We start from the raw sequence: 25360 nt of genomic DNA on the forward strand, positions 1-25360 counted from the left end.
TGACATATCTATATAGATATTTGCACTTTTCAATCTACCGAGAGTCAAATAAGATCAGACACAGTGCTTTTACTGAAAGTTTAGTACATAAAAGAGTGCCCGCAAAAAATGTAACTTTTTGCTATTGTTTATGGCATAACTCAATAATTATAGCAGCTACCCAAAAAATGATTGCATATTTGAAATCTGCATGAAAAACTATACTAATAACAAACTTTTCAAGTCTCTATTACTAGAAATAAAAAAAAATACTTTTTCGAGGAGCGTCTCCCCTTAACAAAACGATTTACTAAAGCCTCGAAGCTTCTCGAACATCGTTGGCGTGGTTTGCCCTGAACGTATTGTAATGGTGTGATAAGAAAACTTGAAGAAAAGAACGTAGCATTGCCCTCCTCTGAAAAAGGCATCGTCCCGATGCTTTAACAAAAGACAAAGGTACAATAATAAAGATAACAATAAGTACAGCAACAACAACAAAATACAGTCCTCAGGTTCGCGCATGGAATGGTTTGAGGCGCAGGACATGGACGACTTCAGGTCGAGCACGGCGCCGTTGAGAATTCGTAATGCCGTCAGGAACAACCAAGCAGTCGAGTGGGCCACGAGAACCGCTCTGTACGGTCTGAAGTACCATCCCATATTTTTCGCTGAGCCCACGTTGACATATCGGCGTCCATACCCAGACACGGTCCCCGAGCTGGTACTCAACAAAGCTTCGTCGAAGATTGTAATGGCGGCTGTCAGTCGCCTGCTGGTTCTTGATGCACAGGCGGGCGAGTTGATGAGCTTCTTTCGCGCGCTGAAGGTAGGCAGTGACGTCGAGGTTCTCTTCGTCAGCGACGTTTTCAAGCATACCGTTGAGCATCGTTGCCGGGCTCCTTCCATAGACCAACTTGTACTGCGTCATCTGCGTCGTTTCTTGGACGACGGTATTGAACTCGAAGGTCACCTGCGGAAGGATTTTATTCCACGTCTTGTGTTCGACATCGACGTACATGGCCAGCATGTCGGTGATTGTCTTGTTTAGCCACTCGGTGAGACCATTTGTCTATGCTTGGTAGGCGGTGGTGGGGCAGTGGCTTGTCTGGCTATGTCTCGAAATTGCTTGAGTCAAGTCAGCAGTAAAGGCCGTACCTCTATCAGTAATGAGGACCTGTAGAACTCCATGACACAGAACAATGTTCTCGACGAAGAACCTTGCTATCTCGAAGGCACTGCCTTTGGTGATAGCCTTTGTTTCGGCGTAGCGTGTGAAGTAGTCATTAGCTACGACGATCCATTTGTTCCCGAAATTGGACGTCGGGATCGGCCCCAGCAAGTCCATGCCGATTTTGCTGGAACGATCGGCGAGGTGGCTCGATGGGCTAGAGATGTCCGGCTGGCCTAGTTGGTGGTATCTTCCGTCGCTGACAGTCGCGGCAGGTCCTGACACAGCGAGTGACATCGGCGGAAGGTCGCGGCCAGTAGTGCTTTTTTTGTATTCTTGCGAGGGTACGGGAAACACCGAGGCGTCTAGCCATCGGGTTGTTGTGTAGGGCCTCGAGTACTTCTGGTCTCACTGCTGAAGGAACCACGAGAAGGTGGTCGGCTGGAAGGGGCCAGAAGTTCTTCTTTAAGAGAACTCCGTTTTTCTAGAAGAACAACTCCAGTCCTCTCTTGAAAATATTTGGAACAGTCGTGCTGCTACCCTTGAGGTATTCCACAGGGCTTCCGAGTTCCAGGTCAGCTCGCTGTTGCTTGGCGAAGTCGTCAGCAGTTTTTGTTCCTAAGAAGCTGTCCTCATCCTAGCCATAGGGCCACGGTGGTTCAACGGGAGCACGAGAAAAGTAGTCGATGCGGAGTGTGTTTTTCCAGACTTGTAAACGATGGTCACATCGAATTCTTGGAAGTCTGAGGCTCCATCGTGCGAGGCAACTTGAAGGGTCTTTCTACTTAGCTAGCCAACACAAGGCGTGGTGGTCACTCACAGCTTTGAAAGGCCTGCCGTAGAGGTAAAGGCGAAACTTTGATGCTGCCCAGATGATGGCAAGGCACTCCTTTTCTGTTGTGGTATAGTTGGCCTCGGCCTTGGATAGTGGCCGGCTAGCATAACTGATGACCTTTTACACGCCGCCAGTCCTTTGCACAAGGACGGCGCCGAGTCCTACGCTGCTGTGTCAGTGTGTACTGTTTCGGCATATTCGTCGAAATGGGCAAGTATCGGTGGGTTTGGAGGCATCGTTTAAGTGCCTGAAATGCTTCCTCTTGTGCCGTTTCCCACCTGAATTCGACGTTGCTTTTTGGGGGGTGAGTTAGCGGCTTGGCAATCTGTGAAAAACGTTTGACGAAACGGCTGTAATAGGCGCACAATCCGAGGGACCGGCATACAGCCTTCTTGTCGGTGGGCTGTTGGAAATCGGCGATGGCCGATGTTTTCCATGGGTAGGTATGGACTCCAGACTTGCTTATCACGTGTCCCAGGAACAACAGCTCCTTGTACGCGAAGCGGCACTTTTTTTGGCTTCGGGGTTAGTCCAGAAGTGTCGATAGCTTGAAGTACCGCTTCAAGCCACCGGAGATGCTCGTCGAAGCAGGAGGAAAACAAGATGACGTCATCCAAGTACATGAGGCAAGTCTGCTATTTCAATCCAGCCAGCATGGTGTCCGCAGGCGCCGAGCAAAGACCAAATGGCATGATCTTAAACTCGAAGAGGCTGTCTGGGGTGATAAAGGCCGTCGTCTCTCGATCTCTCTCGTCAACCTGAATTCGCCAATAGCCTGATTTGAGGTCCATCGAAGAAAAGTACTTTGCATTGTGGGAACGGTCCAGTGTGTCGTCTATACGTGGGAGAGGGCACACGTCCTTCTTTATGATTTTGTTCAGGCGGCGGTAATCAATGCAAGCTTCTTCACTAATACCGCGGGTGACGTCAGCCCACAGACTTTTGGATGGTTGAATGATGTCACGTAGCATTTCGTCGACTTGGTTCTTCACGGCATTGCCCTCGCGCGCCGAGACTCGATACAGGCTTTGTCTAACTGGTCGGGCACTTTCTTCTATTAAGATGCGATGTTTTCGCGACTAGGGTTTGTGGAATTCGTGATGATAACTAGAAGCAGTTCTTTAATTGCAAAAGCAGGGACTTGAGCCGGTCTTGCACTTTGAAAGGCTCGGGTTGACATCGAAATCTGGTTCGGCACCTAGATTCGTTGAAGCAACATCGAAGAATGCGAATAAATTGCTGGCCTCCACGAATTTGTCGATATGCGTTACTGACGTACCACGGTTAAGGTGCCTATATTCGTGACTGAAGTTTATCAGCACCATCTTTGCATTGCCGTTACACAACTCAGCTATGCCTCTTCCGACGCCAATCTGACGGTTCAGAAGAAGGTGCTGATCGCCCTCGACGATGCCTTCAAAGTCTTCGGCTTTTTCGGTGACAATAGAAACGACGACGCTGGAGAAAGGTGGCATGGTGACCTGCTCTTCTAGCTCATGCTATGCGTGATTACTTGGCGTTGTAGGGCTCGGCAGGGTGTATTCTGAGGTTAGTGTGGTTGTTGTAGACCTCAGGTCAATGAAAGCGCCGTGTTGACTTAGAAAGTCCGAGTACCTTATCCCTAGAGCAATTTTGTAAAAATACAAGGTTCGCAGGATAAGTCTGGTTACTGATTGTGATTCTTGCTGTGCAGACTCCAGTCGGCTTTGTTTCGGGGCCTGGCCATGCAATCCTCACTTTTTTAACTTGGTCGCGAACGACCCACCGACGACAAAATAGTCGGCTCCAGTATCGACGAGAGCAGTGACGAGGTGGCCATCGAATATTATGTCGAGGTCACTGGTTTGTCGGCATGCATTGCGGTTAGGTCGTGGCGTCGGGTCACGGCTATGTCTATTTGCTCCGCTGCTTCCACGTTGTGTCATGACGTCTTCTGCAGGCTGCGAAGGTTCGAGATTGAAACCCTTTTTGTCTTGCAGCGGGTGCTTTCGATTTCGTGGCGGTGGCAGAAGATCTTCGGTAGTTTGTCGTACAGCAGCCGCACCTCTATCGGTTGCTGCCCTTAGTTTTCAGAGTAAGTGCTCAGAGATCGGCCTTGAACAGGGCCGGTGTACTGCCCGCGGTGCGGTAAAGCGCAGCGACCTGGTGGCGGTAAACGATACGGTCATCGGCGTGTCGACTGTGCTCTCGCAAGGTAGTCGACGATGTCATGTGGTCGTTCACCTTGTTGTAGGCGCGGCGCATTGATGTCGAAGCCCCTTAGACCCATCTGTCGGTATTGGCATCGGCGGTAGGTGTGCGCAGCCTCTCCACAGTGGTAGCAGAGCGGGCGGTTGTCAGGTGCACGCCAAACGTCTGTTCTTCTCAGCACGCTGCGCTGGCCCGCTGGTGAACGATAAAACGTCAAAGGTGGTGGTAAGGTCTGGTGACACAAGTGCGACGGGGCGGCGTTTCGGCATGGGCGGGGAGAAGGGGCATGATGGCGGGCTGTAGCAGCATAGCTCATGACTTGCAGCTGTGGCTCTGAAGACTAAGGAACGCCCAGCGATGGCTGGATCTCCTGGCGTACGACGTCTGCGATGGAGTCCACGTGCGGCTGCGCTGGAGGAAGCGATTTTCGCAGCTCTTCTTGCACGATCGCTCGGATCATCTCACACAAGTCGGGGGTTCCTAGCGCTTGCATGTCGGCGTAGCTTGCAGACGAGAAGCTACGGTTGTATTGCCATATCTGCATCTCGAGCGTCTCATCTATCGTAGATGCTTCCGAAACGAATTCGGAGACCGTCTTTGGGGTGTTCCTGATCAGCCCGGTGAAGAGTTCTTGCTTGACTCCTCGCATGAACAGGTGAACCTTCTTCTCCTCAGACATGTCGGGGTCAGCGTGGTGGAAGAATCAGTTCATTTCTTCCATGAAAATGGTGACATTTTCATTGGGCAGCTGCACCCGTGTCTCCAGCAACGCAGTGGCCTTCTCTTTGCGAGCGTGAACGTTTGCACGAATATGCCGTTGAAAAGGTCACATGTTTGAAGGGCTGACTCCCGATTCTCGAACCACGTCCTTGCTGCATCTTGCAGATAAAAGTCAGCGCGACGTAGCTTCTCCACCGCGTCCCAGTGGTTTAGGGCAGCCACTCGCTCGTAGGTCTTTAGCCAGGTCTCCAGTACTTCAAACGATGATCCGTGGAAAATCGGTGGTTCTCTTGGCTGCTGCATCACAATCACGGGCGTAGCAGTTGTCGTCGTTGCCGCGATCGAGGTCACGGCCTTGGTCTTCCGAGCCTTGTCTTGTAGAAGCCCGTACTCCGGAGGTAAACCCTGCTGTCCGTGGCTTGTTTGGTGTTCGTGGCTGGCGTCGGTGTCTTCTTTACGTCGTGGGCTGGGTTCACGGCTTGACAGGGGTGTCCGGTACATGGAAGAAGCAGCACCTCCACCAGATGTCATGTGGTCGCGACGTGGAAGAAGGGAGCAGTTGCAGGTCTAATGATAAAGTGTTTATTTGAGCCGAGCTTGTAAAAGGCAAATCAGATTAGAGCAAGACACTGGCACTGATAGCGGCGAGCAGAGCATTGGTTGTTGATCAACTGACAAGCGGCGAAGCGTGTTGGCATTTATGCCCTTGCCATCGAATATTCTAGTGTTATCGCTAGCGGCGACGTAGGTTCCTGAATAATCTGTGACATTCCTGAAGTGGGCATAATCTTAACAGAACGATCTACTAAAATCTTGAAGCTTCTCGAACATCGTAGGTGCGGTTTGCGCTGAATGTAGTGTAACGGAGTGATAACAAATCTTGAAGAAAGAAACGTGGCAATATTAGGCTTGTGTGAATACTGATTTTATTCAAATAATTTTGAATCAAATATAAATGGCATCTATCACATATTGTAAAGAAAAATTATTGTATTTGTCATGACCCAACTAACCTGCAGAATGTTTTTTTTTATTAATAATTGAAACAAGGCCTGTGCAAAAGCTATTCTTTTTAGTTCAAAGAATGTTATGTAGTGAAGAGGAATGCCCACTACTGCAGCGACATCGACACGTTGGCGCGAGGCACGAGCAAAAACTGCCTGGTTGCTGCTGCGACGCTGCCCGTATACTCGGCCTGCTCTTGCTGCTTCGGTACCGACGCCGCTACCGCTGTTTACCTTGCATTTACATTATATTTTGGTGGAGAGTGCTGCGGTCTTCCCCCGTCCTGGAACTCCGTAGCCGAAAGCTGCCGTCTGTCATGCCTGACGACGCTGTCTTCACACCCCCACCGGCTTCGCCACGCAGGGGCTGTCCCGGTGCCCAGCTCTTGCGAGAACCAGACATCTTCAGTGGCACCGATGAGAAAGACGTTGAGGATTGGCTGGAATCTTATGAACGAGCCAGTGCTACTAACAAATGGGACGATCCCGCGAAGCTTGGTACCGTGATGTTTTATTTAACGCATGTTGCCAAGCTATGGTACAGAAACCATGAGGCGGATATCCCCACTTGGACAACCTGCATCACAGATGTTTTTGGACGCCCTGGTCTGCGGAAACTTCGCGCAGAACAACGTCTACGAAGCTGGTCCCAACAAACTGGTGAAACATTCACTAGCTACATCGAGGACGTCCTCGACCTCTGCCGGAATGCCCCGCCGCGGTGGTCTAGTGGCTAAGGTACTCGGCTGCTGACCCGCATGGCGCGGGTTCGAATCCCGGCTGCGGCGGCTGCATTTCCGATGGAGGCGGAAATGTTGTAGGCCCGTGTGCTCAGATTTGGGTGCACGTTAAAGAACCCCAGGTGGTCTAAATTTCCGGAGCCCTCTACTACGGCGTCTCTCATAATCATGAAGTGGTTTTGGGACGTTAAACCCCACATATCAATCAATCAATCGACCTCTGCCGGCGTGTCAACCCGAAGATGGCGGTAACTGACAAGGTACGACACATCATGAAAGGCATTTCCGACGACGCCTTTCAAATGCTGCTCTCGAAGAACCCTGTCACTGTCTCTGCGCTCATCGAGTTGTGTCAGAGTTTCGACGAGCTCCGACGACAGCGTCTCCTCATGCGACGCCCTAACGTCGCGGATGACACACTCTCAAGCCTAACCACCACCTCTGACCTTGAGTCCCCGCTATCGCAGATCAAGGAGTTTGTTCGTGCTGAAGTCGCTCGTCAGCTATCGCTGCTATCGACAGTCGGCCAACCACAGTCACCTCTTCCAGCAAACCTTCGCCAGGCCATCCAGGAGCAAGTTTGCGCGGCTCTGCCATCTGCCCGTGACGCTTCATCGTTGCCGACCCCCGTTGCCTGTGCCGAGGTAACTGCACCTCTAAGCTATGCTGAAGTGGCCGCTCGACCACCTCTTCAGACTTTTACATCACTGCCATCAGCCATGCCACCACGACCTACTCCTCAGTTCGCCCAGCCAAGGTCTCTCCAGAGTAGTGGACAATGGCGTACAGTCGACAATCGGCCAATATGCTTTGCCTGTGGCCTACCTGGCCACATAGCGCGATACTGCCGTCGACGCGTCCCTATCTACCACCACCAGAGCTACCACCAGAGCTTCGAACCTGCCCCTTATGTGTCACCGCGCCCTTCGTTCACAGGATCTCAGCCTCCTGACCAGATGTCATCGTACGCCGACTACCGCCCTCCAGTTAACCGTCGCTCACCATCTCCTCGACGCCGCTCGCCATCCCCGATGCGCCGTCGTTCTTCATCGCCGGAGCGGGAAAACTGATTTCCGCAGTTCCAGAGGCAGGAACTGCGTCGCCCGCGAAAAGACCTAGGCCTCTCTCTTCCCCAACGAATGTTCTCGACGTATATGTAGACGGCGTCGCTGCACTCGCTCTTGTCGACGCTGGTGCTGCAGTTTCAGTGATCAGTGCCAGACTCTGCCGCTTGCTCAAAAAGTTATGACGCCAATAGCAAGTATATCACTTCGTACAGCCAGCGCAGAGCACGTCACGCCAGCTGCTGCCTGTACTGCTCGAATCGCGATTGATGGCCTCATCTATGTCGTTGAATTACTAGTTTTAGATTCCTGTTCCCATGATCTCATTTTGGGTTGGGACTTTCTCTCCGCTAATAAGGCCGTCATCGACTGCTCTCGCGCTGAGGTAGAATTTGAAGTGTTTGGCGACGCTCCGTTAAATGATGCACTTGAAACCGGGGACAAACTATTTGTTGCTGAAGACGTCATCATACCGCCGCACTCTTTCGCCCTTGGTATCTTGCAACTCGCTCGCCGAATCGAGTGCCCTTTTCTCGCCATCTGCCCTTTTCGTTCGCCGCAAGTGTTCGCCGCTACCTTATGCCCTTCTAGAACTTCATGACGGCGTCAGCAGACTGCTCATCTCGAACCTCTTGTCATGTCCTGTAACACTACTTCGGGGTGAGTGCGTCCGGCGGGTTTACAGTCTCGACCCTTCTACAATTTTTGACATGCCGACTGGTCCTTCCGCCAAACACGAAGTCGCCGGAGTGACTTGTGCCTCTTCGCCGCAGACTACTAGGCCTGACGTACTCAGCAGCTCCATCGCCGACACGTTAACCATTTCGCAACGTGCTCAGCTGCTACGACTGCTGGAGAAGTTCCGTTCTTCCTTTGACTGCCAGCATACTCCCCTCGGCCGCACGTCCGCTGTGTGTCACCGCATCGATACGGGTACCAATGCGCCATTGCGTCAAAGACCTTATCGCGTGTCCGCAGCCGAGCGCCAGGTTATCGATGACCAAGTAGCTGACATGCTCAAGCGTGGCGTCATCCAGCCTTCGAATAGCCCCTGGGCATCTCCAGTCGTTCTCGTTAAGAAGAAGGACGGGTCAATTCGCTTCTGTGTTGACTACCGTCGTCTTAACAAAACAACTCGAAAAGACATTTATCCCTTACCGAGAATCGACGATGCCCTTGACTGCCTCCAAGGTGCGGAGTACTTCTCTTCTATTGACCTACGAAGTGGCTACTGGCAAGTCCCTCTGGCCCCTGAAGATCAGCCTAAGACGGCCTTTGTCACACCTGATGGCCTTTACAAATTCTGTGTCATGCCTTTTGGTCTTTGCAACGCCCCCGCAACATTCGAGCGGATGATGGACAATCTTTTGCGTAGCCTGAAGTGGAAAACATGCTTGTGCTACTTGGATGACGTAGTTATATTTTCACCAGATTTTCCAACGCATCTTCGCAGGCTAGATGAAGTACTGCAGTGCCTAACTGACGCTGGCCTTCAGCTCAACCTGAAGAAATGCCGCTTCGGCGCAAATCAGCTCACCATCCTCGGCCATGTTGTCTCTAAAGACGGTATCCTTTCTGACACCGCCAAGCTTCGGGCAGTTGCAGAGTTTCCTAAACCTGCGTCTCTGAAGGATCTGCGCAGCTTTCTTGGCCTCTGCTCCTATTTTCGCCGCTTTATTCGGAATTTTGCGATGATCACCGCCCCCTTGACTGAACTTCTGCGCAGTGACTCGAAGAGTTACGCTTGGTCACCCACCTGTGACGATGCTTTCGAAAAGTTGCGCCGCCTGTTAACCTCGCCGCCAATCTTGCGTTACTTTGACCCGACTGCTCCGACTGAGGTACACACCGATGCCAGTGGTGTTGGACTCGGCCCAGTGCTCGCGCAGCGCAAATCAGTATTCGAGGAGTACCTAGTTGCATACGCAAGCCGTACCCTCACCAAAGCGGAGAAGAACTATTCTGTGACAGAAGAGGGGTGTCTGGCAATTATATGGGCTCTAGGTAAATTTAGACCATACCTATATGGTCACCCCTTCGACGTAGTCACCGATCACCATGCGCTTTGCTGGTTATCCACATTGAAAGACCCCTCCGGTTGTTTAGCTCGCTGGGCTTTGCGGTTGCAAGAGTTCGACATGCGTGTTGTCTACAGGTCTGGTCGACGTCACACTGATGCCGACGCCCTATCACGTTCACCTGTGTCCCCCGAAAGCTCTGCATGTCTATCTGCCGTGGACGAAATGGTGTCGTTCCCAGAAAACTGTGACATGGCGTCTGAGCAACGTAAGGATGACTGGATTAGCACTCTTCTGCGATTCCTTTCAGACCCGTTGACTTCTCCATCTTCTCGAACGTTGCGCCGTCAAGCGGCTCACTTTGAGGTCCGCGATGGCCTCCTTTATCGCAGGAACTACAAGTCCGACGGCCGAAAGTGGTTACTCGTCATACCTCGCCATCTTCGTGCTGCAATATGTTCAGCTTTCCACACTGACCCTCAGTGCGCACATGCGGGCGTCTTCAAAACATACGCTCGGCTTTCCTCCCTGTTTTATTGGCGAGGAATGTACACCTTTGTGTGCAAATACATTCAGTCATGCCCTCAGTGCCAACGACGCAAAGCTCTCCCTCTTCATGCCTCTGGTCCGATCCAGCCAATCTCTTGCCCAGCCAGGCCTTTCGACCGCGTTGGAATTGATCTGTATGGGCCTCTACCATTCACGGCTTCCAGAAACCGTTGGATCGTTGTCGCTGTCGACTACTTGACGCGATACGCGGAAACAGCCGCTTTGCCTGCTGCCACAGCACGCGACGTCTCATCTTTTCTCCTGCGGAACTTCATTCTGCGTCACGGCGCACCACGTGAACTTCTCAGCGACAGAGGACGTGTATTCCTTTCTGAAGTCATCAACGCACTCCTTGCCGAATGCCGTATCATTCACCGGACTACCGCCGCCTACCATCCGCAGACGAATGGATTGACGGAAAGATTCAACCGTACCCTAGGGGATATGATATCAAAGTATGTTGCCTCAGACCACTCCGACTGGGACCTCATTCTGCCTTTTGTGACGTACGCCTACAATACTGCTCCACAAGCGACTACGGGCTTTTCACCATTTTTCCTGTTATATGGCCGAGACCCTTCCACCACACTAGATACCATTCTGCCCTACCACCCCGATTCCTCCGAGTCTACGCCCATCTCTGAAGCTGCCCGCCGCGCCGAGGAATGCCGTAAGCTCGCCCAGTCGTTCACAACAATCGACCAATGGAGACAAAAATCTCGGCGTGACGATAACCACCCGTACCCTAACTTTGTTCCGGACACTCTTGTTTGGCTTTGGGTTCCCGCTGTGCCTACAGGCCTTTTCTCGAAGTTTTTTTCAAAATACCAGGGACCCTACCGCATTGTCTCGCAGACTTCACCAGTTAACTACATCGTCGAACCCGTTACGCCATCCACAGACCAGCGCTTTCGGGGTCGTGAAATTGTTCACGTACAGCGGCTGAAACCTTATTACGACCCGCTCGTACTCTGTTCACCGTGAGTCGCCAGGATGGCTCCTTTTTCGACGGGGGACGAAGTGTAGTGAAGAGGAATGCCCACTATTGCAGCGACATCGACACGTTGGCGCGAGGCACGAGCAAAGACTGCCTGGTTGCTGCTGCGACGCTGCCCGTATACTCGGCCTGCTCTTGCTGCTTTGGTACCGACGCCGCTACCGCTGTTTACCTTGCATTTACATTATAGTTAAAACAACTTTGAAAAGTAGCAGGATTTGATTTTCATTTGAATGCTAAAGATAACCTGTAAATAGTGTTGCATTTTAAAGTTTATCTTACTCAGAGCATATAAGCTGGTATAACAATCTTTTAAACTTCAAAAATGATGCATTGCGATGGTAAGATGTTCGTTTAACCTTGAAGTGGGGCTTTGAGACAGTACAGATTTTTTTTCTGGATAAGTGTTTTTAGAGTTTAGCACCCATTTACCATAGTGACATCACCTTTACAGGGGATTACATGCGGACTAATAACATCTGCACATGCAGAACGTATGGCTGGGTTGACTAGTGAAGGAGGTGCCCGCTCCCTTGTACAAGCGCTTCATTTTTCACATTTTGCGAAGGTTACCAAGTATATTAATCTATCATCCAGAACCGACATTGACTTTGTACAGTGCAGTTAGGCTAATTTAGCTTAACTGTGCTCACTTAGAGCAAGCAGTAAGCATCTACATCAATTGATGTTTCCATTTGCAATTTTTAATAAATTTAAATAAATATTTATAGTAAGTTCTAGGTAATTGCACATACCTGTATCAACCAACGCACAATTCCTCTATACAGTAGGTAATGGAGTAAAAAAGTGTAAGGTTAAGGGCTCGTTTTCTTTGTTTCATACAATATTAATGAGAATTAACAGATAACACTGCCAAGGAAAATATATGGGGTGTTGTTAAATGTAGTTGTAACATAAATGGGAACAAAGAAAAGGAGACGAAAAAATAACTTTCCACCAGCAGGGACCAAACCTGCGACCTTCGAATAACGTGTGCAATGCTCCACGACTGAACAACTTTATAGCAAATATTATATGCATTTAAACTTGAGAGCGTCAGTCAGGCAGCCACCTGTTGCTGTTAACGTGAGTGTGGAACACTGTTTTTTTGTTTTTTTTTTTTGCCTGTTGGCGTCACGTAGCACATGATCGTGTTATGAGCTGGCAGCTGACCAGTGATTTGTCGCATACTACCTAAAGGAATCTATTTTTTCAGGATGAGACCCTCACTAGGAAGGAGAGAAAGAAGTGTAAATTTAAAGGCTAGCTTTTTTTGTGTGTGTGTGTGTGGTTACACAAAATATTGATGATAACCAGCAGACAATGATGCCAAGGAAAGTATTGGGGATGGTGTTGTTATCGTAATGATATGATGAAAAATTTTTTTGTTGTATGAACCTGCCCTTATGTCTGATTTTTCATTTTTCCCCCTCTCGCTGCAGCAAGCATATCTTTGGAGAACTTGTTGCCATTACAGAGGATGGAAACGTGCTTCTGCAGCAGTGTGATCGAACGTAAGTTTATGCTTATACAGTCGATCCCAGATATATTGAACTCGAAAGGGATAGTGAAATAGTTCTATATATCGATAATTCGAAATACAAAACGTGTGTATTCAAAGGTTAAATTAAAGCATTTCAGGCCTCGGAAATCATTACAGGCACTAACACAATGATTCGCTCTCAGTATAATAAAGGACAAAGTGCAAACAGCAATTTATCACACTTTATTTCGCATGAAAATAGTCTGCAGATTTGTTTTGCTTCTTGTGCGCCATCAAGTTCCAGTCATCCTTAATATTGTTGAAGTTTTTCAAATAAGCGAATTGAGCTCCTTCAGCCAGAATAGCGTTGGCTGATGCAGAATGCTAATGCAAGCTTTGTAGCGTGGCAAAAGGTTGGTCAGCGGCGGCACAGAAAGCGTTGGCCTATTAATAACCACATTGGTACACTACCGCAGCAACGGCAGCCATGATCTCAGCATCGATGCAGTCAGAAACAGCTACATCGTCATTTGCACCGATGAAGTCACTCACAACGCACCTAAAGTTGTTTCCTGGCCCGCAAGGAGAGTTTACAACGATGCTTTACTTGACATCGCTGCAAGTGCCAGCGATAATTTTTATCTCTATGTGCGGGTCAATGTTCAGTTCAATTTCACAATGAGGATTTGTCAGAAACGAGCTGAGAAGAGCACAAGTCTACCAGTCGCAAAATACTCAAAAAACAACGTCGAGTTCCCGCCGTCGACATGCTGGCGATATCGATGTCACTTGTGGCTTTGCAGCTGGCAGCCGCTGCTTTCAGCTGCTTTGATGTGAAAGGCTAGAAAAGGCGTAGCCTCCGAGATATGCGTCTTAAAACCGAGAACACTAAAAATACGTCACAAAATTTACATCTTGAAGGCCATGCTTTTCAGGCTCTCATGTCATTGTGCACTAACAAACAAGGAATGAAATACGAACATCGCAATGAGATGCCGAGTCACTTCTCATTCTGGTGTCCTCGGCAATCGGTCTTTTTGTAAAACACCAAGCCCACGCTTTACGACTTACAGATTGCACATCAAACATACCCGTAAGCATTTTCGTCACCTGCGCATAAAGAGAGATCGGAACTTATTAGAGCGCTGTCATCAATTTATCAATATTTGCTAGGAAAAGTGCTTCGGCGCGGCGCCGCGTTCGATATATGTAGTGGATGTCCTGCAGTGCGTGAGTTCGATATATGGGTGCCCCGGTCCCATACGTTTACATGTAAAATTCAAGGGGATTGCTTGCCTGTTCGATATAGTCAATAATCCGATATATCTGAGTTGGATACATCTGGGATCAACTGTAGTATATTGTATAAAAAATTCAAAAGCTTACATCATATTCTGGCAATCATCATTGCTTTTTTCGTCATGGGTCATATACAGGCGGCGCAGCATCAAGTCATGGTCGGTTTAGTAAAATATATTTTTCTTCTCTTTCTCAATTTTATTGAAGTTGATTTATTGTAGCACTGCTGTATTATTAGAACATTCTTCCGGCATTTCCCGTGCAAACATGAAGCTTTTGGTGACTACAGTTCTGTTAGCAAGTTAGATTTAACAACCTTTTTTATTAACAAAGCAAATTGTAAAACTTTACCGACTTTGTTATATTGAGGTTTGTCGGTATACTCTTAAATAAGCATGCACTATACTCAATATCATGCATGTGCTCTTTTGTTAGACACGACTTTGTTCGCTAATAAACATCAGCCGTACAAGTTCAATGGCAAGGGAGAAATGAATAAATTATACTTTGCAGTGAACCTTCGTGGAGAGCTTCCGTGTCTCACGAACGTCCATCCAGCAATCAGTGGTGGTGCACTAGTTTTGGAAGCCATCCTAGACACATCTGCTACATGGACCGCTCTGGATTGTACAGCCTCGATGCGAGACGACCGGTATGGCTTTTGATTTGTCTGTGCGAAGAAAATCTGGGCATATGTTCCATAAAATTTTTGCGCTGCCTTTCATTGGCAATGAATTTGAGTTATTTCACTGCTTGAGTAGCTTTCGTGGTATCGTAACTCTCCTATCGGCTATTGTCACAGCTTTTCTTGAAATTGTGCCCCAAGAGACCTGTCATAAATTCTATTCAAGACATTTGCTTTCTGTAAATAAAAAAATTCTACCTTTTTCTAATTTAAAGATGCCAGTGTGTCAGAATTAAGCGAAAACGAAAAATTTTATTTTTGACTGGAACGAGAACTTTGTAAGCTATCTATGTTTTGTTCTGAAGTGAAAGGAAGTGTTTTCTATCGTTTTTGGTTCATGGGCAAACTTGGCGATTTGGAACTTTGATCCTGCAACAGAGGTATAGCCAAGGGAAGGGTTCAGTTTCCCCCCAGAATTCAATTTTGCTTACATATAACACACATACACATAATGCACGCATAAACTCAGTACATAAAGTATGGTTGCCCCCCTACTCGAAACATTTCTTGCTATGCCCCTGACATGTGACTTGAGCAGTAATGCATATATCAGGGGTACAGTACTAGCACGTATCTTTGGCAGAAATTCCGTAGTAAAGATGCTTTAAAATTTTCTAAAACATGATAAGAGGGGCAACCAAAGATATTTGTTTTAGTTTGGGCAGATTTTCATGTGCGTGACACTATATGAGAATCTGCACACAAGCCAACATGATGAGGGCATTCTTGACGCTTATGTTTTATCAGAACAGCGATCTCACGTATCAGTTATGCACTCAATGACGACTGCTTCTGAGATCATGATCATTCCATTGACACATCGCATTGACCCTGCTCACTGAGTTCGTGATTCACATTGTGAAAAGTAAATATTACTACTTAGAAGGTTTATGCTAGTTGGTTGGAATTTGTAGTAAATTTGCTTGCGTTACTCATGATAGGTGGAAAGAATGTGCTTTACCCCTATCTCATATTTTTAAAGGGCCTCGCACCAGGTGCGACCACTTTGAGTTGGCGAGCGCAATGCATACACCGGGCATTCACTGTCACGTCTGCCAAAATTTACACCGCTATGCGTCGTGGAAATGGATCAAATTTCAAGCTGAATGCTGCCCTTCTTGCCTGCAAACTGAACACTTGTCCTTACTCTCGCGGGGGCATGCCCAGAGAATTAGTGGATGTCGTATGAGGAAAAATGGCCCTACGTAGTTGGTAGCGCCTTGACGTCCTCTCTACGTACCTGCGCTCCGACATAGCCCACTGTAGCAAGTGATACTGTGATAATTATTTGACACATGTGAAGATTGTGTAATTTTTGGCTTGCATAGATGAATACAACTTGAGAGTAATTATAGAACACACAAATAGATCGTGTGTTTGTTTCCTTTTTTTAATGTGTACTGCAAATAGCAGCGAGATGCAAGACTCATATGCCTCCTTTTTGCGTGCGTTCATATGCTCGCACTTTGCACATTGTGCAGACATCACCCCTTACAACGGAACTACGCTCAAATTCTGATATGACGAACCTGGATATAATGAATTATCGGTTGTAATGGAGTAAAGAAAGAATAGTCTTGCCATAAATATGGTGTTACAAACCTATGTTTATAACGAAATTTCAGATATAGCGAAGATATTTTTGTGGACGACATGGCTTCGTGTGTTGATTAATATATGAAGTTTAGCATCCCAAAACCACCATATGATTATGAGAGGCCGTAGTGGAGGGCTCCGAAAATTTCTACCACCTGGAGTTCTTTAACGTGCCCCCAAATCTGAGCACACGAGCCTACAGCATTTCCGCCTCCATTGAATATGCAGCTGCCACTGCCGGGATTCGATCCTGCGACCTGCAGGTCAGCAGCTGAGTACCTTAGCCACCAGACCACCACGGCGGGGCAACTTTGTGTGTTCCGGCGCTTGTTAGGCTCATTTATCCGGCGCCGTCTAACTAAATGTTTGTACGGCGCAGGCTGATGATAGTGCTAGTCTCGTGTCTGTACAAATTACGCAGCTTTGGTGACAAGTAATAAGTTGAAGGTTAATTGTTCGGCGAGGGTGCATTCTGCATAGCTTGAAGAGATGAAGTGCAGGGAACGCCTCTACAACAACGCTCTCGTCTCGGGGGCTCGGGTTGGTTCAGGCACGTCATTTGCTTATGACCTCGTATTCATATGACATGTTCATGGGTATGTGTCGTGTGATCTTTACATTCGTGCACTGATGAGGGCAGGGAAAGGACTTGGCTTGCCAAGGCTACGCGCGGAGAGTGGCAAGGTTTTAAAGCTCGCCTTCTCGCATCATGGTTTTGTGCTGCTTGAGAACATTTGTTTTCCTCAGCCTTTAATGAACTGATCAGAAAAATTATTGTCACAGTGCTCTTTATTCAGTGCAACAACTTCCAGTGTCTAAATAAAATTGACTGTGTCACCTGGTGAGGGGCCTTAAAGAGGAGATGCCATTTGAAAAATGCAAATTTTCTCAATATTACATATTTTTTTTTTTTACTTGCTTTCAGTAGTTTAGTTACTCTACTTTCAAGACAAAAAATATCAAGTATGTAATTAAACTCGAAGTAGGTTAAAACCGTATAAAGAGCAGGAGATGGCTAATAAAATTCAAAAAGCTTATTGTCTAAGGTCATCTCGAAATTGTCACCTGGCTACTTGCCATAGTATTTCGTATAAGGAGTTCACCAAAGCCACATGCTCAAAATAGCTACGATTTCCAAGCTGTCGTGATGGAAGAAATCATTTTACAAAGCATATGTTTGCCACGTAGATGAACTTTTGAGCTTTTATTTCTACGCTTAAAATGTTTTTCACAATATGCAACTTTACTTCTTGAGTTTGGACATCATGTTTTTGTACTTCTGATTGCCAGATTGGGACAAACTTTTTAACATGTGCAGAGTGAAATTATTTTGTTTAATAACCTCATAACACTTATATATTTACTATGGACTTAAAGTAAGCAAGTAGTATGGGCTGAGCACTTTAAGCATTCTCACATTACAATTTTTTTTTGTTCATTAAAATGTCTTATAAATACTTTTTTGTTATTTATTTAGCATTCTACTGTTAAAGATAGAGCAATATGAGTGAATAATGCCTCATAATGATATAGGTTTAGTGACATAAAAACTGTGCCCAAGAAGAGTGATATTATACACATTGCTATGATACAAAACAAAAGCTATGCGACTTGCTACAAAACTGATTATACTATATATCTGAAATCGGCATAAAAACCAATGTACGTAGCAGAAATATCATTGCCCTGTGCTACGGATTGAAGAAACGTTTTTTTTCGAGTAACATCTCTTCTTAAGAGGGGCGCAAGTGACTACACAAAAAGTCCTATGTTTTTTAAAACTACATTACCCTCGAATTCTCGCATTCAAAGAAAAAATCATTATTGACAGTCGCAAAAATTTTTTGTTTAAATGTAAAGCATTTCTTTCTAACACCAGGGAGGACGTTTTTCTTTTTTTACCCCCCCCCCCCCCAACTAAAGGCAGCATTAGTCGTGGTTTATAGAAGTTGTTGGTTGTATACTGTATTGTGGCTTTCCTTTTTCACGTCGCTCGATAACATGCTTTTTGTCTACTTTTGCCATCTTTTAATTGCAAACTGTGCTCATGCCTGCTGATCACAAGAGCTGTTGGGCAGCAATTCGCTGTGCAAAGTGTGTAGTTTATAGTGAAAATAGATGGTTTTTCGTTTCTTTTTTTTTTCTTCCTTTCGTGAAATTGGAACAGTCATGACTCCTATTGCTTTTTGTTGAAGGATCCCATAAATTAGTTTAATTACCAGCTTATTTCTGTCAGACTCTGTGACAGTCGTGCAGTCTTTGTTGACAGTGACCATCTTTAATTATTTGCATTGTTTTCCATGCTGATATTTCTGTATTAATGACAGTCACCCAGCTAACCAAGGGCGCACTGTGTATACTTATTTTGCTGTAGTATCACTGATATTTCCTGCAAAGCTAGGAATGCAATGTCATGCTCGTTAGACATTCAAGGCATGAATTTTTTGGTCGGGTTCCTTTTTTTCTTCTATTAGTCATTTAAAAACAAAGATATATTGTAAGATTACCCGAAATTGCTGTTATTGTTGCCTCTTTTCTACCCCTCCTCGCTTGCTTTCCTGTTTAGAACTTAAGATCTTTACGTTTATTATTTTAAAAACAACATTTTTCGTATAGTACTTTGATGAAAGTTTTTTTTTTGCTTTTCGTGGTACAGGTATACATATAGTGCTTACCAATCACTATTAAAAATCCTCACAATATCGAAACATATGGGACTCCTGGACATCTGGTTTAGCAAGATATATTTAAGGGAACACTTACTGAATTCCCCAATAATCTTTGTTTCATGCCTCTAATGTCCATCTTCTCTCTCTCTCTTTTTTTTTTTTTTTCAGGGTTCTCGCAAGCACACATTTTGCACTATACAACATGAAGCATTTCTGAAAGATGAATTCATGTTGTTCGAACCGAACCCTCTTAACTGTCATCAGTTATACTTGGCGAGCTCAAAGATGTTGTCGGTATGGGATGAGCGACACACGAGACAGCCAGTAAGTTTAGTTTTTTTTAATCTGTTGGTAAATAGGGGCTATCAATGACGCATATTTCGTTCTATGTTAAGTGTTGTGGTCCTGCCTGATAGGGCCTCTAAAGGGGTCGTGAACCACCCTATGTGCTTGGTGAAAAGCACATCTTGTGGAAAGCAGACACTGCTATGAACAGCTCAGCCAAGTCACGCTGTCGTGAATGGCAAGGACAGTTTACAAGCGTAACAAAACGTTGCCATTTTCTTCATACTGGTTTCTCTCTTCAGCGCAGCCGGCGCCGCCTGCTGTTTGAGGCTATACAACGGATAGCATGTTATGGCTAAGAGCCAATATAAATCAAGAGCAGCATGTGGATCAGATGTGCATCTTGTCATGAGGTGCTGCCAAGTGCTGGAGCCTCTCCACAGTTTGCTAATGTTAGGTGACTGAAATGTGATGGTTGGATTGACTCCACATCTAAAGAAATAGTCAGGCTTATGTTTACAGCCATGCTTGCCATCAGCAGGATCACTGACCAGAGGTGCAGGCTTTTGTGTCTCCACCTCCCAAATGGACATGCCACAGCTTTTTGAAGTGTTACTATACTATAGTTTCATGCATGATAGCAGTAGAAATAACTGGAGGATCCTGCTCGTTTTATATCCACTGTCGGCCACTGGCGACCCCTTGAAAGTCTGGTCACTGACATCAAGTAATAACCACTGGCCCTCGAATATTGGAAAAGAGGTCCGTTTCACACTTTGCTAGAGAGATTCACATGCCACACACACCTACAGAGTTGGGTTGTTGCGTTTGGGACTCAGTCTCTTAACCACCATAATGTGTTATCTGATCAAGTCAAAGGGTTGGTGCAGAGCCTGTTTAATAGCCTGAAAGTATGCTCCTAAATTGCTTTGTTGGTGGTATTCTAATAAATATAACAGAGTGTTAAGCTATAGAGAGCATATGGGACATTATTAGCTGTTATTAATTATATTCTAATAATTATGATATACATTAAAATCTATTAAAGTGGTAAAAGCATACCTTTGCCATTGGTGGGACTCATACCCACGACCTTTGAACTACACATTTGATGTTCAACCATCTCAGTGACAGGTGTTCCTCCATACACTTTGTAGGGCATTTATGTGCACTTAATCCAATGGAGTGTTAACCAGCGCCACTTGTAGCCAAGGCAGTGAGTGCGAAACACTGTTTTTGCCAGAGGGCGCAGTGTAACACGTTATCCTCACATGAGGTGGCAGCTGATCAACTGTTTGGTAGCCAACGACAAAGGTGTTTTTGCGTCCACTTTGACTCAATTCAATGCATGTCATATTATTTCACTTAAGGTAAAAACGGCAAACAATGTCGTCTATCCTTTCCTTCCTTGGCTTCATTGTTTGCTTGATTCATTATGTTATATTTAACAAAGAAACAAGTCCCTCAAACATTTCTTCTTTGTTTGGTGGTCAATCATAGGTACTTTCATTGTACACCATTGTTTTCTTCCAGGTTCTGACTTGGAACCACTGCTTACAACATTCGCCAACATTTTTAGAATTCACTCCTTTCGAAGACTTTGAGGATCGAAGTCATCGTGATCTCTACGTCACGTTGGGCTCACAGAGGTCACGGCAGGTTGCCATCTTTCATGTTCGTCAGGACTCTCTGTCCGTTCAGCCGATTTCCCTAGTGCCCCCATGGCACTTGTCCCGGCCAAGCGATTTCGCAAAGCACCTTGAACATCAAGGGTGTACCATAGATGAACATGTGCTTAGGCGAGTCAAGGCCCCACTCATAGGAGGCTGCATGGTCGACTGTGGGAGCGGGGCTTTCTCAGCACTGCAGATGACGTCATACGGAGATATATTCCATCAGGCAAGTGAGCTTGACAGTTGCCTTATATACTTTTCAAAGCATATACAGTAAAAGCTTGTACATTCAGATGTCACGGGACCTATTCGCACCCATATTTGTGCCGCTTGGTGGGCATAAAGGATCGTCTGAATTAATCTAGTTATGGCAAGGCAAGTTACAACAAAATTAACCAGACTTTCATTGTATTTAACGGTGTATATGCTGACCAGGACTGAAGAACATGTCCGAATTATCACATTTTTTCTATTAATAAGGGTCGAATGAAAAAGCTTTTATTGTATTATTACAACAGAGTCTGTCCCAGCAGTTCTGAATCATTCAATTGGTTTTACTTTCCTGTTAGATATCACTGTCTGTTGGCCTCACATGAAAGATGGTATCCAAAAGCTTTAGTTATATAAAGAAGTTACAGAGATGTTCACATAAAAGTTTTTGTGCAAAATCAGAGTCACTGTCATGCATTCTTGTCTTTGTTCCAAGTAGTTTTCTTTCGGCGGGCTTTAGCAAAAATGAACTCTGTATGATGAACAAACTAAAGCCCAAGGTGTCATAAAGCTCCTCAATTTGAAATGCAACATTGCACAATAAATCTACGATGAAATGAACACTGCCTGTGAGGATGGAAGCCCATCATATGACACGATTATGCGGTGAAAGTGGACTTTTCAAATGGGCCACGTGTCCAGGACAGACTAGCCACGAGTGGGTAGTCCCTCAATCGAGGATTATCCGGACATGTTGAAGAAAATGCAGGTCATGATCTTCTATGACAGAAGATTGATCATTGAAAGTGGATGGTGTAGACTGCATGGAACTGCGTGGAAAATTATTCATGAGGAACTGATTTGAATAAGGCACCTGCACACTGAGTACATTGCTTGATGTCACCTCTTCAAAAGTGAGCTCGCTATGATTTTTTAAAGAATTTGACACAGATTGTGCGAGGCATCCATTGTCGCCGCCCACTGGTTAGACTATGAACTTTTGCAGTGTTCACCTTGTTCACCTTATCTTGCACGCATCGACGTCTTGCTCTATCCTGAGATGAATAAACCGCTACGTGGTTGGCGATTTGACAGAGAGGATGTAATTTTTGCGGTAGAACAATGGCATTAGAAAAAAGCAGATGACTTTTACGAAAAAGGCTCGCAACAGGTAAAGAAATGCTGGCAAAAATGTGTGACTGTGCAAGGAGACTACATGGAGAAAAAGTAGTATTGACCACTGCAAGTGACTATTGTGCTTATTTATGTTGCGGGTATAATTAAAGTGTTTAAATACCACCTTGTAGATAATTGCCAGGTACTGAAAATTAAGCCCCTCACTTTATTCTCATTCTTTACTTAAAGGGACAATAAAGACAATTATCAAGTCAATGTTGATTGCTGAAATAGCGGTCCAGAAACCTGGTAGTGCTACTTTTGGGCCAAGGAAGTGCTTATTTTGAAATAAAATCACGTTCTAGTGGTCCGCATTTTATTAAGACACTTCAAATCCCCCACTTGAAAGTGACCGTCTCACGTCACTGTTGTTGTGCACAATGTTGCCCTGCTTTATGTGGGGCCGCCAACACTAGTTGCAGGAGAGCAAAATAAGCAGTAGCCACAGCAGCAACAATGGACATTGAACAATTTTTAGCCATGGCCTCTAAGATTACAGGCGTGCTTGGTTAAACTGGAGCCCACTAGGTGGCACGACCTGTCCAGTTTAGCCAGGCAAAAATTGAAACTTCATACAACTCGCGCCATTCCGCATAGTAACATCCGGCGGCTCTTTTTTTCATGAATGAAACAGAAAGGAACAAGCGTCATTTTATTTCATCTCTTGATGCACGGAAGGCTCTTAGTTTAGTGCAGCTAGTTTGATTACTAATAGGCGGTTAGTCTGACGTCATCGGGATAATTTCGCGAATGTCCTCATCGTGGCACATGTGTTCTCGTGCATTACCTTAATTTCTCAGCAAGTAGGGCACTGCTGTTGATAATGTTGTTTTAGACGTCATTTATTGAGCTTTCAGTCTGACATAAATCGTTATTTAACTCTGGTGTCCTTTTAATGACCCTCCTGACCCTGTTGGCCATCACTACTTGATATAATATGTTGGTTTATTGACCAATTGCTTGTATCTAGCCTCTCATGCTATGCAGAGTCTGCAGTTTATAGTATATTCTATGTTCACTCTGATTGCCAGATGTGGCCCTCGTAAACACTCCCAGGACTGGAATAAATGCATGTATAGTATAATAGTTAAGAAAGTGGAGCAAAGACAGATGCTGTTAAAGCATTCAATGCATCCTGAAGAGATTTTTTCTACAGCTCCTAAGAAGTAGCAAGTTGTCTTGTAGGGATATCTTTTTTTTTTGTTTATAACATCCCACTTATTGTTGTTCTAACGTGAATTTGTAACTAATTATGCATCTGCAGAAAAAGTACTAACAGCCAACATCGTGGAACTTCCTTTAGTTCTAGAAGAGACACTTAGGCTAGTTAGTGGTTCATACTTATAGTGGAAAAACAGTGCTAAAGAGACCGATAAGAGCTAAGAAAGGCATGACACTGGATCCTTGTGTTCCACATGCATCTACAGCACAGACTCGGCAGGGCTTACAGGAGTTGTCAGATAATCATCTTCAAGCATGCACACAGCTTCACATAAGCAGCCATTACTGCATAAGCAGCCTGCATGACCCTGGCTCCATGAAAGCAAAAGCACAGTGCCACACTTGTAGTAACAAAAACCTCGGCAAGCTAAAAAAAACTGTAAATAAAGGACCAAGTGTGTTGTTACTTCCTTAAAACTTCTTACAATTGCTATTTTTAAAAAAATTTTTGCAGGACTTTGTGCGGGACGGCGATAAGCCCTTGTGCAGGAGTGACTGGAATTTCAGTGCTGGCTGCAAGTTGCTGCCAGTTCCAGAAATAGAGCAGAGAGTAAAGTGGTGGACTGACCTTGTTATTGCTACAGGCACTGTCAACAAGGATGGACCAGAGAAGCATCCACTGCTTGTTAATCATTTCATTCAGTATCGAGGTAAAACATAGACATCTCCGTGTTGGCAAATGTATCTCAAAGCATTTTTCTTAATCTTGTCTTCTGATTGCATCGTTTGCAACGTCCTTTCTCTGCTCCTTGTCAAGAGAGAGAGAAAAAATTGTGCAGTAGTGGCGCTGTAGTGGAGCTTGTACTAAACTCAGCTGGCTGCCCTGATATCAGATAGAAGGGAAAAAAAGATAAAGTTCAGTTGTTGACGTGATGAAAACATAGCTCCAAGAACTTGTTCACTGAGAAAGACGGGCATTGCTAGTATATATATGGGGCATTCCATGGTTTTCTTTCAACCAATGGCACTGAGATTGGCTCTGTCAGCTATGCTTATCAAGAAGGAGTCTCCAATTATTAATATAGTGCCTGGTTGCAGACACCAACGAATTGTTCATTTTTTTAAAGCCCGTAGTGATTAAGCTGTAGGTAGGCTCAAATAAGTGTACAGTCATTGTGATCGCTGCCTTGTCTTAGCCATTAATGCAATTTAAATGTTATTTTTGTGAATGTAGTTATAAATGGACATTATATTTTATTTATGCAGAAAAAATGGTTAAAATGGTTAGAAACTAATCACTGCCATCAGGGACGTTGTCAGGAGGTGGCACACTAAACCTGTGACCCTCTAGCCCCCCCCCCCCCCCCCCCCCCCAGAAAAAGTTTTGTGGCTACGCGCCCGACTGCCATTGATTCCACTGCCAGCTTGCACTAAGCTGTAATGGTGGTAGTTTATGAATAAGTGGATTTTCTATAGGGGCTAGCATTCTTGTGAAAGTGAAATCACACATCACATGAATTGGCATTTTCGCTACCAAAAAACATGAACATGTTCGAACTGCGAAAAAATTCACAGAAAAAATTGAAACTTACCACAGTGGCTCGGGAGGTCTTTTATCTGGCTGCCAAGTTCAAGGGGTGCGCAGCACAATGTGACCACTACGCTGTGTTGTTGCTGCTAGTTCACTGGCTGAATGTACAGCAATGTTCCATTCGCTGGTGTCCAGTGAGTGTTTTCGTATACGTTTGTCACTGTGCTATAGCCGTCTAGAGGCACTGAGAAAGAGGGATTGATGCTTCTAGGCTTTCTAGAATTGACATTTGCCCTTGCATCACAAACAGAAGCCATCATTTGCAAAA

At 45.7% G+C, this 25360-nt stretch overlaps 1 protein-coding gene across 2 annotated transcripts in view; it reads left to right on the forward strand.

The window, feature by feature from the left end:
• The window catches only part of LOC142788288 (TATA box-binding protein-associated factor RNA polymerase I subunit C-like), a 40917-nt gene that overhangs the window by 6399 nt on the left and 9158 nt on the right, over positions 1–25360 (forward strand). For both annotated transcript variants that reach the window (XM_075884889.1, XM_075884890.1), the window contains 5 exons: positions 12707–12778; positions 14560–14698; positions 19165–19320; positions 20815–21180; positions 24016–24211. In XM_075884889.1, coding sequence (XP_075741004.1) covers positions 12707–12778; positions 14560–14698; positions 19165–19320; positions 20815–21180; positions 24016–24211 — 929 coding nt within the window. The remainder of the gene's footprint in view (positions 1–12706; positions 12779–14559; positions 14699–19164; positions 19321–20814; positions 21181–24015; positions 24212–25360) is intronic.

This window comes from Rhipicephalus microplus, unplaced genomic scaffold, assembly GCF_043290135.1.
Source record: "Rhipicephalus microplus isolate Deutch F79 unplaced genomic scaffold, USDA_Rmic scaffold_52, whole genome shotgun sequence".
Classification (NCBI taxonomy): Eukaryota; Metazoa; Arthropoda; class Arachnida; order Ixodida; family Ixodidae; genus Rhipicephalus; species Rhipicephalus microplus.